Source organism: Camponotus vicinus, unplaced genomic scaffold, assembly GCF_025532165.1.
Source record: "Camponotus vicinus isolate PSW18456_S1 unplaced genomic scaffold, iyCamVici1.0 SCAF_9, whole genome shotgun sequence".
Lineage (NCBI taxonomy): Eukaryota > Metazoa > Arthropoda > Insecta > Hymenoptera > Formicidae > Camponotus > Camponotus vicinus.
The window spans coordinates 4,036,738-4,049,780 of NW_028141981.1; the positions used below are offsets into that span (position 1 = coordinate 4,036,738).

General features: G+C 27.6%; 2 protein-coding genes across 2 annotated transcripts; one reads left to right on the top strand and one right to left on the bottom strand.

The window, feature by feature from the left end:
• Positions 1 to 1,799: 1,799 nt before the first annotated feature.
• Wls (Wnt ligand secretion mediator) lies at positions 1,800 to 5,732 on the bottom strand. The gene is made up of 12 exons (XM_083109237.1): positions 5,456 to 5,732; positions 4,862 to 5,043; positions 4,676 to 4,781; positions 4,473 to 4,597; positions 4,227 to 4,376; positions 3,966 to 4,143; positions 3,742 to 3,869; positions 3,633 to 3,638; positions 3,389 to 3,550; positions 3,062 to 3,289; positions 2,769 to 2,922; positions 1,800 to 2,580 (listed from the first exon to the last, which is right to left on the bottom strand). Exons 1-12 carry the CDS (start codon positions 5,559 to 5,561, stop codon positions 2,480 to 2,482), a joined length of 1,626 nt encoding a protein of 541 aa, XP_082965363.1. The 5' UTR covers positions 5,562 to 5,732; the 3' UTR covers positions 1,800 to 2,479.
• A 1,654-nt stretch (positions 5,733 to 7,386) lies between these two features.
• On the top strand, positions 7,387 to 12,906 carry Strip (striatin interacting protein). Its single transcript, XM_083109238.1, has 12 exons — positions 7,387 to 7,798; positions 8,180 to 8,296; positions 8,407 to 8,690; positions 8,773 to 8,951; positions 9,051 to 9,364; positions 9,438 to 9,660; positions 9,742 to 9,896; positions 9,963 to 10,207; positions 10,286 to 10,513; positions 10,604 to 10,775; positions 10,876 to 11,080; positions 11,328 to 12,906. The coding sequence occupies exons 1-12, from the start codon at positions 7,703 to 7,705 to the stop codon at positions 11,591 to 11,593; spliced, it is 2,484 nt and encodes an 827-aa protein (XP_082965364.1). The 5' UTR covers positions 7,387 to 7,702; the 3' UTR covers positions 11,594 to 12,906.
• Positions 12,907 to 13,043: the final 137 nt, after the last annotated feature.

Here is a 13,043-nt window from a genome sequence, read left to right on the forward strand (position 1 = left end):
TTATCGGCGCTCGTACTAGATGCGCCATTTTTCATCGTAGGTATGTGGCGGGAATTTAAATGCTCACTAGATGACCTTAGCACGTTACAATTTACATATTATCAGATTTATTTATTAGTATCCACTAATATCTATTAATCCATCACATAAAATGCAAGGAACGGCTACAACAAATCTATTTATTTAAAAAATTAGTATATAGTGTATAAAAATGAGTAATGTAATATAAAATTGATTAAATTATGTAAAATATTAGTTGCAATACAGGGATATAATACGTTGTTTATAAATACAATTATTTTCAATACAATACATAGCATGTTTCGTAGAGATCACGACGATAAAGCAAATATTAGTTGTTTAATAAAATTATTGAAAGACTGGAAACTAATCAGTAAGTTGCTCATATATAATAATTTAAACTGATTATTTATATAAAAGCAATCGTGCAATGTGATTTAAATACTACTACACAATTTAAGTGACTAATGTGTATTAAGTCAATATATAAAAAACCTATTGCACATTATTTATAAATATATTATTTTATATATGCGGTCACTACTATATAAATATTATTATTAAGAATGTCTCGGTAAATACATACAATCATTTGTAAATTATATTATCACACAATTTTTGATTTAAATTTGGCTACAGATTTGTGTAAACATCTCAATTTTTTATAATGTATATAAATAAAGAACTTTATATATATAGTAATATATGTAATAAAAAACTGATATCATTAAACAGTAGACTTAAGTAAATTGGCACAGTTCATACTATCTGTACGAAATTTTTGTTTTTAGCATGTATGTTATGTATAATATGTATTATATTATGTGCAAATACATATCATAATAAAAATAATAAATACTGATTTTAATACTATTAATCATGATTGAATGCATTGTATTACAAATGATAGAGATGAATGCCTAATAATGATATGTATAATATACTAAGATATACGAGATTTTTTATAATTTGAGTTGAAGCAAAGATTACATCCTTTTCTTCATGTCTTATATGTATGATAAGAGATAATAATATACTTTCGAATTCTTAAGATAAATATATCATCTACGTCTATTTTGTTACATTGTTGATTAACTGCAATAAATCACTTATACAAAAATCTAATATTTATAACGTTCTATAAGATCGAAATAGAATGCTGAAATATTTTGAAATTGTATATTTTTTATTTTAAGAAAGAATAACTGTTATAGTCATAGCAAAATGTCATAGTTCTCATATTAATAGAAAAGTTATGTATTAATATCAAAGAATAATATTAGATTATTGCAGTAATGTTACATAACTCTCAAACGCTCATAACTCTTGTTTTTTTGCTCATATATGAGGGTATATAATACTAAGAAAATGTCCTAAAATAGTATAAAACATATGCCAAGAAAAAATTTTTTAACTTTCTTTCAACATTGGAATTTCATTAACAGACGAAATGTGTCTTATCAGTATAAGCTCTGTAAAAACTAATTATGTATGATAATCCATATATTAAGTACAAGAATTTATATATGAAACACATATACATAATTTATTATATATAATTATATATAATTATATATATAGTTATAATATAGTATAGATTATATATAATTATAAAATTAAGTACAAGAATGTATATATGAAACATATATATATATATATATATATATATATATATATATATATATATATATGTATGTATATATATTTATATACAAAATATATAATTATATATGTTCATATATCTTATCCCAATTAGAAAATAACTGCTATTTGTTACATAAAGTCATCTCATTGTATATGCATATAAAATATTTGATTCAAAAAGTTTGATTGTCGTTTACTGATTTTACCAAATTTAAGCTAAAAATCTAAAAAAAATTTGAGCTAAAAATATAAAAAATGTTGAATATGTTTATATTAAAATAATAATTTTATATTAAAGAAAACACACACATATTAAAATAAGATAATTTACATGCACTAGTTTTTATACTCATTATTTTTCAACATCATTTTTAAATGAACAATTTTAACTGTTAGATATCAGTTTGTATTTCAACATAATACACACACACATGTTGTGTATATTGTATAAGTTTTTATAAATAATATATAAAAGCAGGTCATATATTCATGTTTTAGAGCTTATACTTATGACATATACGAACCAGTATAAAGTGTGACACTAGTATGAAATGACTTATGTATATCCACTTATCATAGATAATATAAATATGTATATAACATACAAAAAATATTGGAAGCAATAAATAATCGAATTTGGCATATAAAATTGTTATTATAGAAATATTATCAGTCATTGTGTTCCTAATAAATAGTGAAAAATCTAATATATAGTTCTATTTATAAATTCTAATTATAACAATTAAGTACATTAAATATAAGAACTTGCCATCTCTTTCTGCTGCTTACAAATATACAAATAAAAATATGTACTTTACTCTACTGCTGTTTTTCGTGCAAATGCAGTTAGAGATAGCATTTCATTAGGATCAGTTGGCAAGGGAGAAAATTCAATTTCCTCGCTAATACTGTTCTCTGGAAAATTGAAATATGTCTTATTCCAATGTAACAAATATTAACAAATATTTCAAATATTCCAATATTAACAAATATTCCAATGTAACAGAATTTGATAAAATTTAAAATTTAATATTAACATACAATACACAACAAATCTCAAATATATACTAATATTTAATTTATAAATATAAATATATACTTACCAGATGGTTCAATTGGCCATTGCTTATGAGAAGGAGCGTAGAGACATAATAATGCAATGATATAAATGTTCCACATACCATATACACCGGTAAAAAAAGCAGAAGTCATTTCCAACTCTAAATCTTCATCCCATTTCCACTGACCTTCTGCAACCTATGCCACATTATGGCATTATAAAAAACGTACATAATTAATATTATATAATTATGTATTAATTTACATAATTAATATGGTTAGTATAATTTACATATAATCAAATAACATCTCGAATCGAATAACATTGATTTTTTACCTGTCCTAATATAAAGCCAACAACAGTTAATGATGCGCATAATAATGTAGCAATCATCAAGAATTTGAAACGATATATAACTCCTTCATAATGCAGACGTCGTGCCGAACTCATGCTGGGTAAAACAGCCCTCTTTGCGCTAATATTCATAAATACTTTCCATATCATATAAGACAAAAACAGCAAGTATATTCCAGCTGATATTCCAGCCAAGATAATAAAGGATAACTATTGTTTATTTAAGAAAATAAATGTGAAGAATTATTTTGAAAAATATCTTTTTAAAGGCTTTAAAATATAAAAAGTAATTTTCGAAAAAAAGGATACTGCCAATTTTGTTCCAATATCAGTAACCCAAATTGAGTAGAATGGATTCCTCAATTGTACACCACGTTCACACATATCAAATATAAATAGTGAGAGACATCCAGTACCTACTGCAGAGAGATGTCGCCAATAACATTTTAAAGAATTGCTTTGTTCACCCTCCTAAAACATATTAATTATTAAATTCGATATCTTTCAACAATATAAAAATAAAGATTAGTTGTTATGGACAAAAAAGGCTCACCTGAATCTAATGAAGAACGAAATGCATATATGAAACAAAAAAGGAATATAGATTATTGTTAATATAATAATCTGACAACAAGAATTGCAAATAATTCAATTTTACTCACCATTAAATGTTCACCAGCAAACACAAGCCAGAATGATAACAATGTTGCATAAAATATTCCTTGTCGAATATCACCCAGCAAAAGCATAAATGGCATATCATAAGCAAGTGTCAAATATTCCAAAGGCACTAAAAATATAATTTAAAAAATGAAGATTTACAGATGATTGTTGTTATATAATTAGAAATATTTAGAAATGTACAGAATGTAAGTAACAAACATACAATTTAAAAATGTTAAGGCAGAACCCAAAGTTAAGAGCATATATTCCAAAAGTGCAGGCGATCTGGATAGCATGTACACTCTTCTCCAATACCAAGTCAAAACACCTAGCACTATGGGGAAATAAACGGTTTTCAGACTCACCCATACTTTTGTGAACCCGCCGTTTTGATTAATAGCCTACATTATAAATAACATATTGAATTAAATAATATCCATAATTAAAATTTTATAGGCAAAATGTAATATTCTCTCATACTCACTGTAAGCCATAAATCAACAATACGTCCCAATCCCTGGTTTTTACCAGTATTAGAAGGAAGACGAATATTTAACAAGTAAAAATCATGGTATAAAGATCCTAATTCAAACAATGGCATGGCACGGCAATTGTAATTATATTGTTCCAGTGGCTAAAAAGTATAACAAGTATTATAATATTACATATTTGCATATGATTATATAAGAATGTGCATAAAAAACAAGCTTATATTATATATCACTTTTACCTTATCTATGCTGCAATCTAAAATTCTCTCCACAGTAGAAGAAGCATATGGTTTCCATACATCGTCTGGGTCATACTTGCTTCGATAGGCTAATCGTGCATCCAATGTTATCAATGTCCTACGAGCTATAAAAAAATAGAATATAATGAAAATAAGTAATAATTAAAATGTCAATAAAATGTCAATAACAGCTGTTATATTACCAATTTCAACCTGTCTAGTATAAGATATATCCACTTGTAAAACTCCTATTAAATTTTGCTGCCATCTTGAGTAATCAAGATCTAAACTGTTTCGAGGTACAGGCATCTAAAATAAAATTTATTACATTTCCATAGTTGTAAATATTCTATTAATTACTTTGTAATATAATTCTATAAATTATATACCTGAAATGTATACACAATTTGATATGGTTGTTGATAAGTGTCCAAACTAGAATAATGTGTGTCAACTTGAGTACAAGAACCATTTCCTCTTGAGTAAAACCATTTGTTTTGATCAGATCCATTAATACTAGTATCTTTACATGGCGTGCCAAGAATGTTCTGACTACTGGCAGGTGTAGGCGCTAAGGAGAATCATATCACTATATGTATTTTCATACAAATTTATCTCAAATATAATTATATCCAATATAATATACTTTATTTTATTTCTTTCATTATATTCATTTCATAAAAAATTTATCACATATTACTAATAGATTAATATGAATACAAAATAAAAAATACAAGAAAATTTCCACACACAAACACCAAAAATATTAAATATTAAATATATATAATTTTAAAACTTATCAAAAACGATTTTCTATTATTACTTTGTAATATAAAAAAAGATATACATAAAATAAAATGTAAAAAACTGTATAAAAGGAAGAAAAATAAATGTGTTTACAGCATGCCATATATTTCTTATTCTAACAAAAACAGCAATGTAGCAATTATAACATTGATGAGTTTATTTATTTAATTGCTTACCAATTAAACCCCCTATCAAAAAACAAACTATTTGTGCAATTATCAAAAGTATCACAAGCAACGAGAGCTTCTTGCCGCTCAGATTTTCGATTATCGTGCCCTGCATTTTCTCGCGTGCTTATTCAGTGACTTGTATCGCGACTGACTTACTAACACGTGAGCGAAACTTCAAAGCGCACCGACGCCGAAACCGATCGGATCAACGTGGACGCGACAGACGCGGACAACAATAAGTTCGTCTTTCGGAGCCGGGGTGGTCTTTCAAGATGGAAGCCACCATTACCACACAAAGAAAAATTTTCACCAAACTCACGGCATTCGTGAAATTTCGAATTTCGAGATATCGAATTCTATATGCTAGGCCATGGATAAATTTTCATCACCAATTTTCAGCGTCAAAAGACATCACTTGATTAAAAATAAAAATCAATTTGTTATTTTATCACGTGCTGACTTTTAATGCTGAAAATGAGCGTCAAATGTTCTATGAATTTGTGCTTTTAAAAAAAGGATGACAACATCAACCATTTTGTCCAAGCTCTCGTTTTCGAGTTATCGATGATATATGTATCGATGTATCGATATTACGAGAAATTTATTCATTTTGTCTGAGTGAAGCACGAAAATAAAAATAAAAATTAGATATTTTTTGTTCACAAATATGTCAAATAATATTGTATTCATGTATAAATCATGTCAATGATGATTTTAAACAATATTTGTACAAAGAATTCTGACAGCTGATTTTTTACTGAATGTGTGTGATCTCTGTTAAGTAATTTTAGGTTAAATATGGTAAGAATGAGCTCTGATTACATTGTTGATGCTAATTTTGATTGAATGCGATTCATCTCTGTGTTAGTTTCCTATTGATTGTGTTTGTATATTATTTTATTTCATCCGTAATCTGTATTTTCAGAGAAAATTGTTAGTATTATATTGCGCAACATAAAGTCAAATATAATAGCAATGCAATGTTGCTTGTATGTGCTAATATATTTTTGTAAATTATATATGTTCTTATACTCTTCAACTTATATTTTTATATGTCTCATTGTCAGAGTATATTTTTACCATTTGTATAATCTTTTTCTATTGTTCAATGATGTTAAATATTTTGGAGTATATTTTTCTATTTTACTCTTTGTATAGTTTTCTGCTGATGTTAGATAATGTTCATTAAATATAAAGGTGCATGTAAAATGAACATAGATTTCTAAAAATACACAAAATCTTAGATCACATAATATCAATTTATATAAATCAAAAAAATACTACATATTACTTATTTTTTCATAAAACAGTGCACAACTTACAACTTCCAGTCAAAATATACAATTAGCATGACAAGGAAATATATTTTTTAATTGCATGTATTAAATGTAATTCTTTTTTTATCCTCTATATATAAATATATAATTATTTTTTGAATATAGAATATAAAATATTTGATGCAATTAAAAAAGAAAAAAGATATCATCTCTGTTAAAAAAGATTCATCCCATTTACATTTTTTTATAATATAGTTGACTATGTTAATAAAAAGAAATGTCATGTATAAGTTGCTCCTAAATTATATTCCCAAACTTCATATCCACAAAATATACTCTTAGAGACGTAATCTATATATTTTTATCTGATTATAAATCAAAAACTATAGTATCTAATGTTATTTATTCTATTACTGAATATTTTACAAGAAATTTTACCATTATATTGAATATAATCGATTGATAATTGTATCGGTTAATAATTATGCATATGAAAGAATATTTTTATTTTGCAATATAAAAATTTATGATTTTTTTTAACGAAATAAATCACATTGCGCATATTATACGTAATTCCGAGGTTTTATTGAAACAAACGCAAATTTAGAACCGTGGCGGGAAAATATATATGTATATAATGTACCGACAATTTCCGAAGATTTCCGATTGCGAGCAAAAATGCACGGAAGCATCCAGCAGCAATCGTGAACGGAGATCCTCGTTATTGTACATACATACATGTATAAAGCAGGGTTAGAAAGTGACGTAAGCGCGGAGAAACAAACAATTTATAGTGTAATATTTGTCGGCCGAGAGACTACGTAAGGTGACGTAAATGTCAAAGGACTTCCGCGTGCGGTACGATTTATAATCTAGCGGACGTCTCTCCTCCCCTCCCCCGCTAGATCGTCGTGTTGAGCCGAGATGTTCTAAAGATCGGGAACGAGAGTATCGCGGCCGCGAGCCGTCACGGAAAATGTGTGAGGTAGCGATGGATGCGAACGGGAACGGCAAGCGTGATCCTCTTCACGGGGGTTCCGTGTATTCTCATCGACGTGCGGCCAGCAACGACGTGAGTGAGAAAATAATAATTGCGCTGAAAAATATCTCGGAATTTCGCATTACGAAGTGCACCGATGAACTAGATTGCCCCCTGTCCTTTTGACAGCACTCACACATGGTCCTAATTTAATTATTCTTTTGAGTAATATATACAAATGAATAATTGATGTGTTTATAGATGTATACAAATTTTGTTTGTTGTGTGTATGTGTGTCTATAGTTTATTGTTTCATATTTAATTGAAATGTAGAAACTATGCTTTGATAAAATTATAGTAAATTTATAATATAATGACAATTGAATATTCAACAAAAATAAAAGATTTATATAATTACTATAATTACAAAACAGCTTTCTACCTGATTTTGTCTCATTATTATTACAATTCTAGGAAAGCAACAGAACTACAGATCTGGAATTTATTTATGATGACACTGATATACATGCTAATGAGATTGCTGAATTATATAGTTATACAGAACAGTATGAATTACAACTTAATCTTAAGGTATAGTTGGTATAGTTGGATTATATAATAATTAATTTATTATATGAATCAAAAGTGAATAAAATATGGCAACAAATATAAAAACTTAAATGAGTGTTTATTAATTCTAGGCTTTTGAAGATCAGATGGAATGGTATAAGTTACGACCATGGTGGCAAAACTTGACAAGATCGCAGCAAAAATCGATTATCTATAAATTGCTGGATCAATTGGAAGTTTCTAATAAACAGCTCAGAATGAAGGCAGCACGCTGCATCCTTTATTTAGCTCAGGGTTGTTGGGCTGAGGTACAGTCTGACAAAGAACAACAAGACTGGACTAGGACAAATGTAATGTTACTCTATGAAGTTGGCATTTTTCCAGCATTTGTTGAACTACTAAATATTGAGATTGAGTAAGATTATATTATATATGTATATCATGCTGGAATGCACTCTTTTTTTTTTTATTTTTTATACATTGAAGGATTTTTCCAGGAATAGCACAACTGCTACCTCAGCGATGAGAAAGCTAGCTGTTAGTCTTGCTGATTCGATAGATCTAAGAGTCATTCTGTCCGTTTTGTACATTATAACAGAAGTTATGAGAGAGGAATTAAGAAATATTGAGCACAGCGAGTATAAAGAAAATGTTGAAGGTTTCAAAGAAGATCTTGGTATGTTATTGTGTTTATGTAGAATATTTTAACAAATACTATATTACAAAGGAAAGTTTAATCTTTTAAAATGTTAATGGATGAATGTTTTTTCCATAGTAAATCCATATGGAGAAGAATTGCTAATTGTTAAACTTCTCGGTATGGTGACATGCTTCTGTAGCGGCTCGGCACCACATTTTCCTATGAAAAAAGTTCTCTTGCTTTTATGGAAGCTAATCCTGGTCTCTCTCGGTGGTATCGACTCGCTTAGAGAGTTGAAGAAACAGTATCGCGAGGAAGCTGGCCTCGATACACAACAGGAAGACACTATCGAAGTTGCCAGAACAATGAGAGCAAGTTCTCCACCTATGAGTGCAGCAGATTTGTTAGAAACGCAAAATCAGAAAAGGAACAATCGACCTTTTCGACGGGTAATTTGTCAGTTTAAAATTATTATACGTTGCTTGTGCTTTTACAAATATTAGTAATAGATATTTTTTACAGAACTTTCTAATGAAACAAAGCTCATTAGATGATCCAGGCTTAGGTATGGAATATGAAGGAGGGGAACCTCCAAATAATACTACAACAAATGAAGGTGATGGTGAAGTTATTGTATTTCTGGGTCCTGGTGGACCTGGTGGCTGCTGGAATCAAACATATTATGAAGATCAGAATAATCAAACACAATTAAGGCCAGGTACTCCACAGCTTATAAAAGGAAAAGGTAATCTTGCTAATCGCTCTATGGGTATAGGTTATTTTAATCTTATTAATTCTTATATTAATATCTAATATTATTCATCAGGTTTACCATGGACACCGAAAGTAAGACAAAAAGATGTAGACAGCTTCCTTGAAGTTGCCAGACTGAAATTTGTTGGTTATAAATTACAAGGAGACAGGGAAAGTTTAGCGGGTTTGCCACAACCAATTCATGAAGGTGTTATTACCCTTAAAAAGGTATTTGCTTATATTAATTATATTGCTATAATATCACACTATAGTCTACTAAATGTTACGTTTTAGCATATGTACACATCTCTAGCTGAAATTCAGATACGAAAAGAAGAAGAGATAGCAAGAAATCCTATGAGTACTTCAGAACCACCGTTACGTCTAACGCCAACAGAAATTCTTTATCAAGCTATATTACCTAACTTACCACAATATATGATTGCGTTATTAAAAATATTACTTGCTGCTGCACCAACTAGCAAAGCTAAAACAGACAGCATTAATATTTTGGCTGATGTATTACCAGAAGAAATGCCGTGAGTACAAATAATAATATGTTACATTAACATGAGACTTTTTAAAAAATAAGAAATACATTTATATTATACTTTCAGAATGACGGTATTACAATCAATGAAATTAGGAATCGATGTTAACCGACATAAAGAGATAATTGTTAAAGCTGTTTCTGCAATTTTACTACTGTTGCTCAAACATTTCAAACTGAATCACATATACCAATTTGAATTTATGTCACAGCATTTAGTATTTGCAAATTGTATACCTCTTGTATTAAAGTTTCTAAATCAGAACATTATAGCTTATATTGAAGCAAAGAACACGTAAGAATGCAAAATTGCAAATTAAATTTCTAATTATATACATTATAACATTTCCAATAATTTAATATTTGATAATTTATATTTCAATAGTATTCCTATTCTGGATTTCCCCATGTGTGTCATTGGTGATCAACCAGAATTAACTACTGAAAGTCTCGAAATCGGCCATAGTCAATCTTTTTCATGGAGAAATGTTTTCTCTTGTATCAATTTACTAAGAATTTTGAACAAATTAACTAAATGGAAACATAGCAGGATAATGGTAAGTCAATATCAAATATAATTATATATGTATATATAAAATGACAATATCATATATTACATATAATTTATATGTATTCACAATTCATTTATATTTCCAGATGTTAGTCGTTTTTAAATCAGCACCTATTTTAAAACGTACATTGAAAGTTAGACATGCAATGATGCAATTATATGTTTTAAAGTTATTGAAAATGCAAACGAAATATCTTGGTCGACAGTGGAGAAAAACAAATATGAAGACAATTAGTGTTATTTATGCAAAAGTTCGACATCGCTTAAACGACGATTGGGCATACGGCAATGGTATAATAAATTTGGAATATTTTATATTATTTTTATATGTATGTGCGTATGTATATATATATATATATATATATATATATATATATATATTTTATACATATATTTATTTATTTACTCATTTTTTTGTTTGTGTGTGTCTTTACTTCAAATTTACGAGAACTTTAATATGAATTTATTATATAAGTATTATTGCGTTAACCAAATTATAACATAAGAAATATGTAATATAATTTCATATACTAATTAGATTTAGAAGCGCGACCATGGGATTTTCAAGTTGAAGAGTGCGAGTTACGTACATGTGTGGATCAGTTCAATAATAGAAGATACTCAAATACCTTGAGAGATGAAGAAATGGAACCAATTGATGCATCTGTAACGTCAGTACTTGGTGGTACAAATGTGGAATTGACTGAAGAATTTAAACAACATTATGAGTTATGGTTGCAACAGGAAGTATTTCAGAGGAGTATCAATTGGGATGAATTATTGGATCCGGCATGTGAAATTTAAGCTTGATATAAGTAAAACCCATATAAATCGCATTTTAATTAAATCAGACCTGAATAAAATTGGAACATTTTTACGAATTACTATACTGTTGTGAGAAGTGTGTTCAAACAACAACAAAAAACATTGCCATATCGACATTGCAGAAATTTCAAAGTTACATTTGATATTGCAGTGAATGGTCCTAATCTAGAAAATGTTTAACGAAGAAACTTTTGATGAAACATGTAACACATTTAACATTTCTTTTGTATTTAATCTGTGCAATGCAATATAGTGCTGCTAAATATTTTTTATTATTAAAAATCACTAATTTTAAATGTATGATCTTCTCTTTTATATATGTAAAAACACACATAACAAAATATATATATATATATAATTATTAAAATTTAGAATACATTTTAATAAAGTATCTGATTGGCTGTTAACTGTATCACAACTGAATCTCCATAAATTTGAATAATTCAAATAGAAAAATAAAAGAATACTTATATAAAAATTAATTTACAGTTTTTATAAGAACATGGATTATAACGGCTGTTTTTGGGAAGTCGCTTTATGCGCTAGAAGCGTCGTTCTATCTTTGTTAATTTGTTAAAGTTACAAGGACAACACGTTCATAATGCTAAAAGCGTGCTTTCTGAATGCTTCCCAATATGTATTGTAGATTTTTTTGTAGTATATACAGATTCCCAATTAACAAATTAGTACTAATAATTCTTTTATACACGATAAAGATATATTTTACAATCTGCTCATTTATGCCTAAATTCTTCTGTGGAATCTTAATAAATTTAAGATTCTACGAAATTTTGCCCAAATCAATTCAATTGATTTTTCGCCTGCTACTATTGTTCTAGTCAATTCGGCCGTTTTGAAGTCGAAACTTTATTTTTGATTTTGGATTAAAAAATCGTATAATCTGCTATTTTTTTCCTATATCAATGATATTTAATCCGTTTTAAGCTGTAAATTTATCACAAGATACAATAATCCATATCCCTTGTGTACATTCCAAATGACAATATTACGTGATCATAATTCTATTTATCAACAAATGTGCTCTTTGCATAATATTAAGTTCTTTTTTTTTACTTGTTTTGATTACTAATTCAGAAAAACATCTTTTTTAAAAATTATATATTATGTTGATATATACTAATTAGATTGTTATATATCATAATAATATAATAATTTAAGCATATATCAAATTTTCAATTTCCTATATTTTATATGTTTTTTATATATTCTTAATCTTTCTATATCATAATGAACATAACATAAATTTACCAAAAAAAGAATATTAATATATATATATATGCAAAGATTCTTATTTTCTTTTTCAGCTTCTGCCATTTATTATACAAAAAAAAAAAAATATATATATATATATATATATATATTTATTATTAAATATATATAAATTATATATATTTTCAGTTCATTGTTA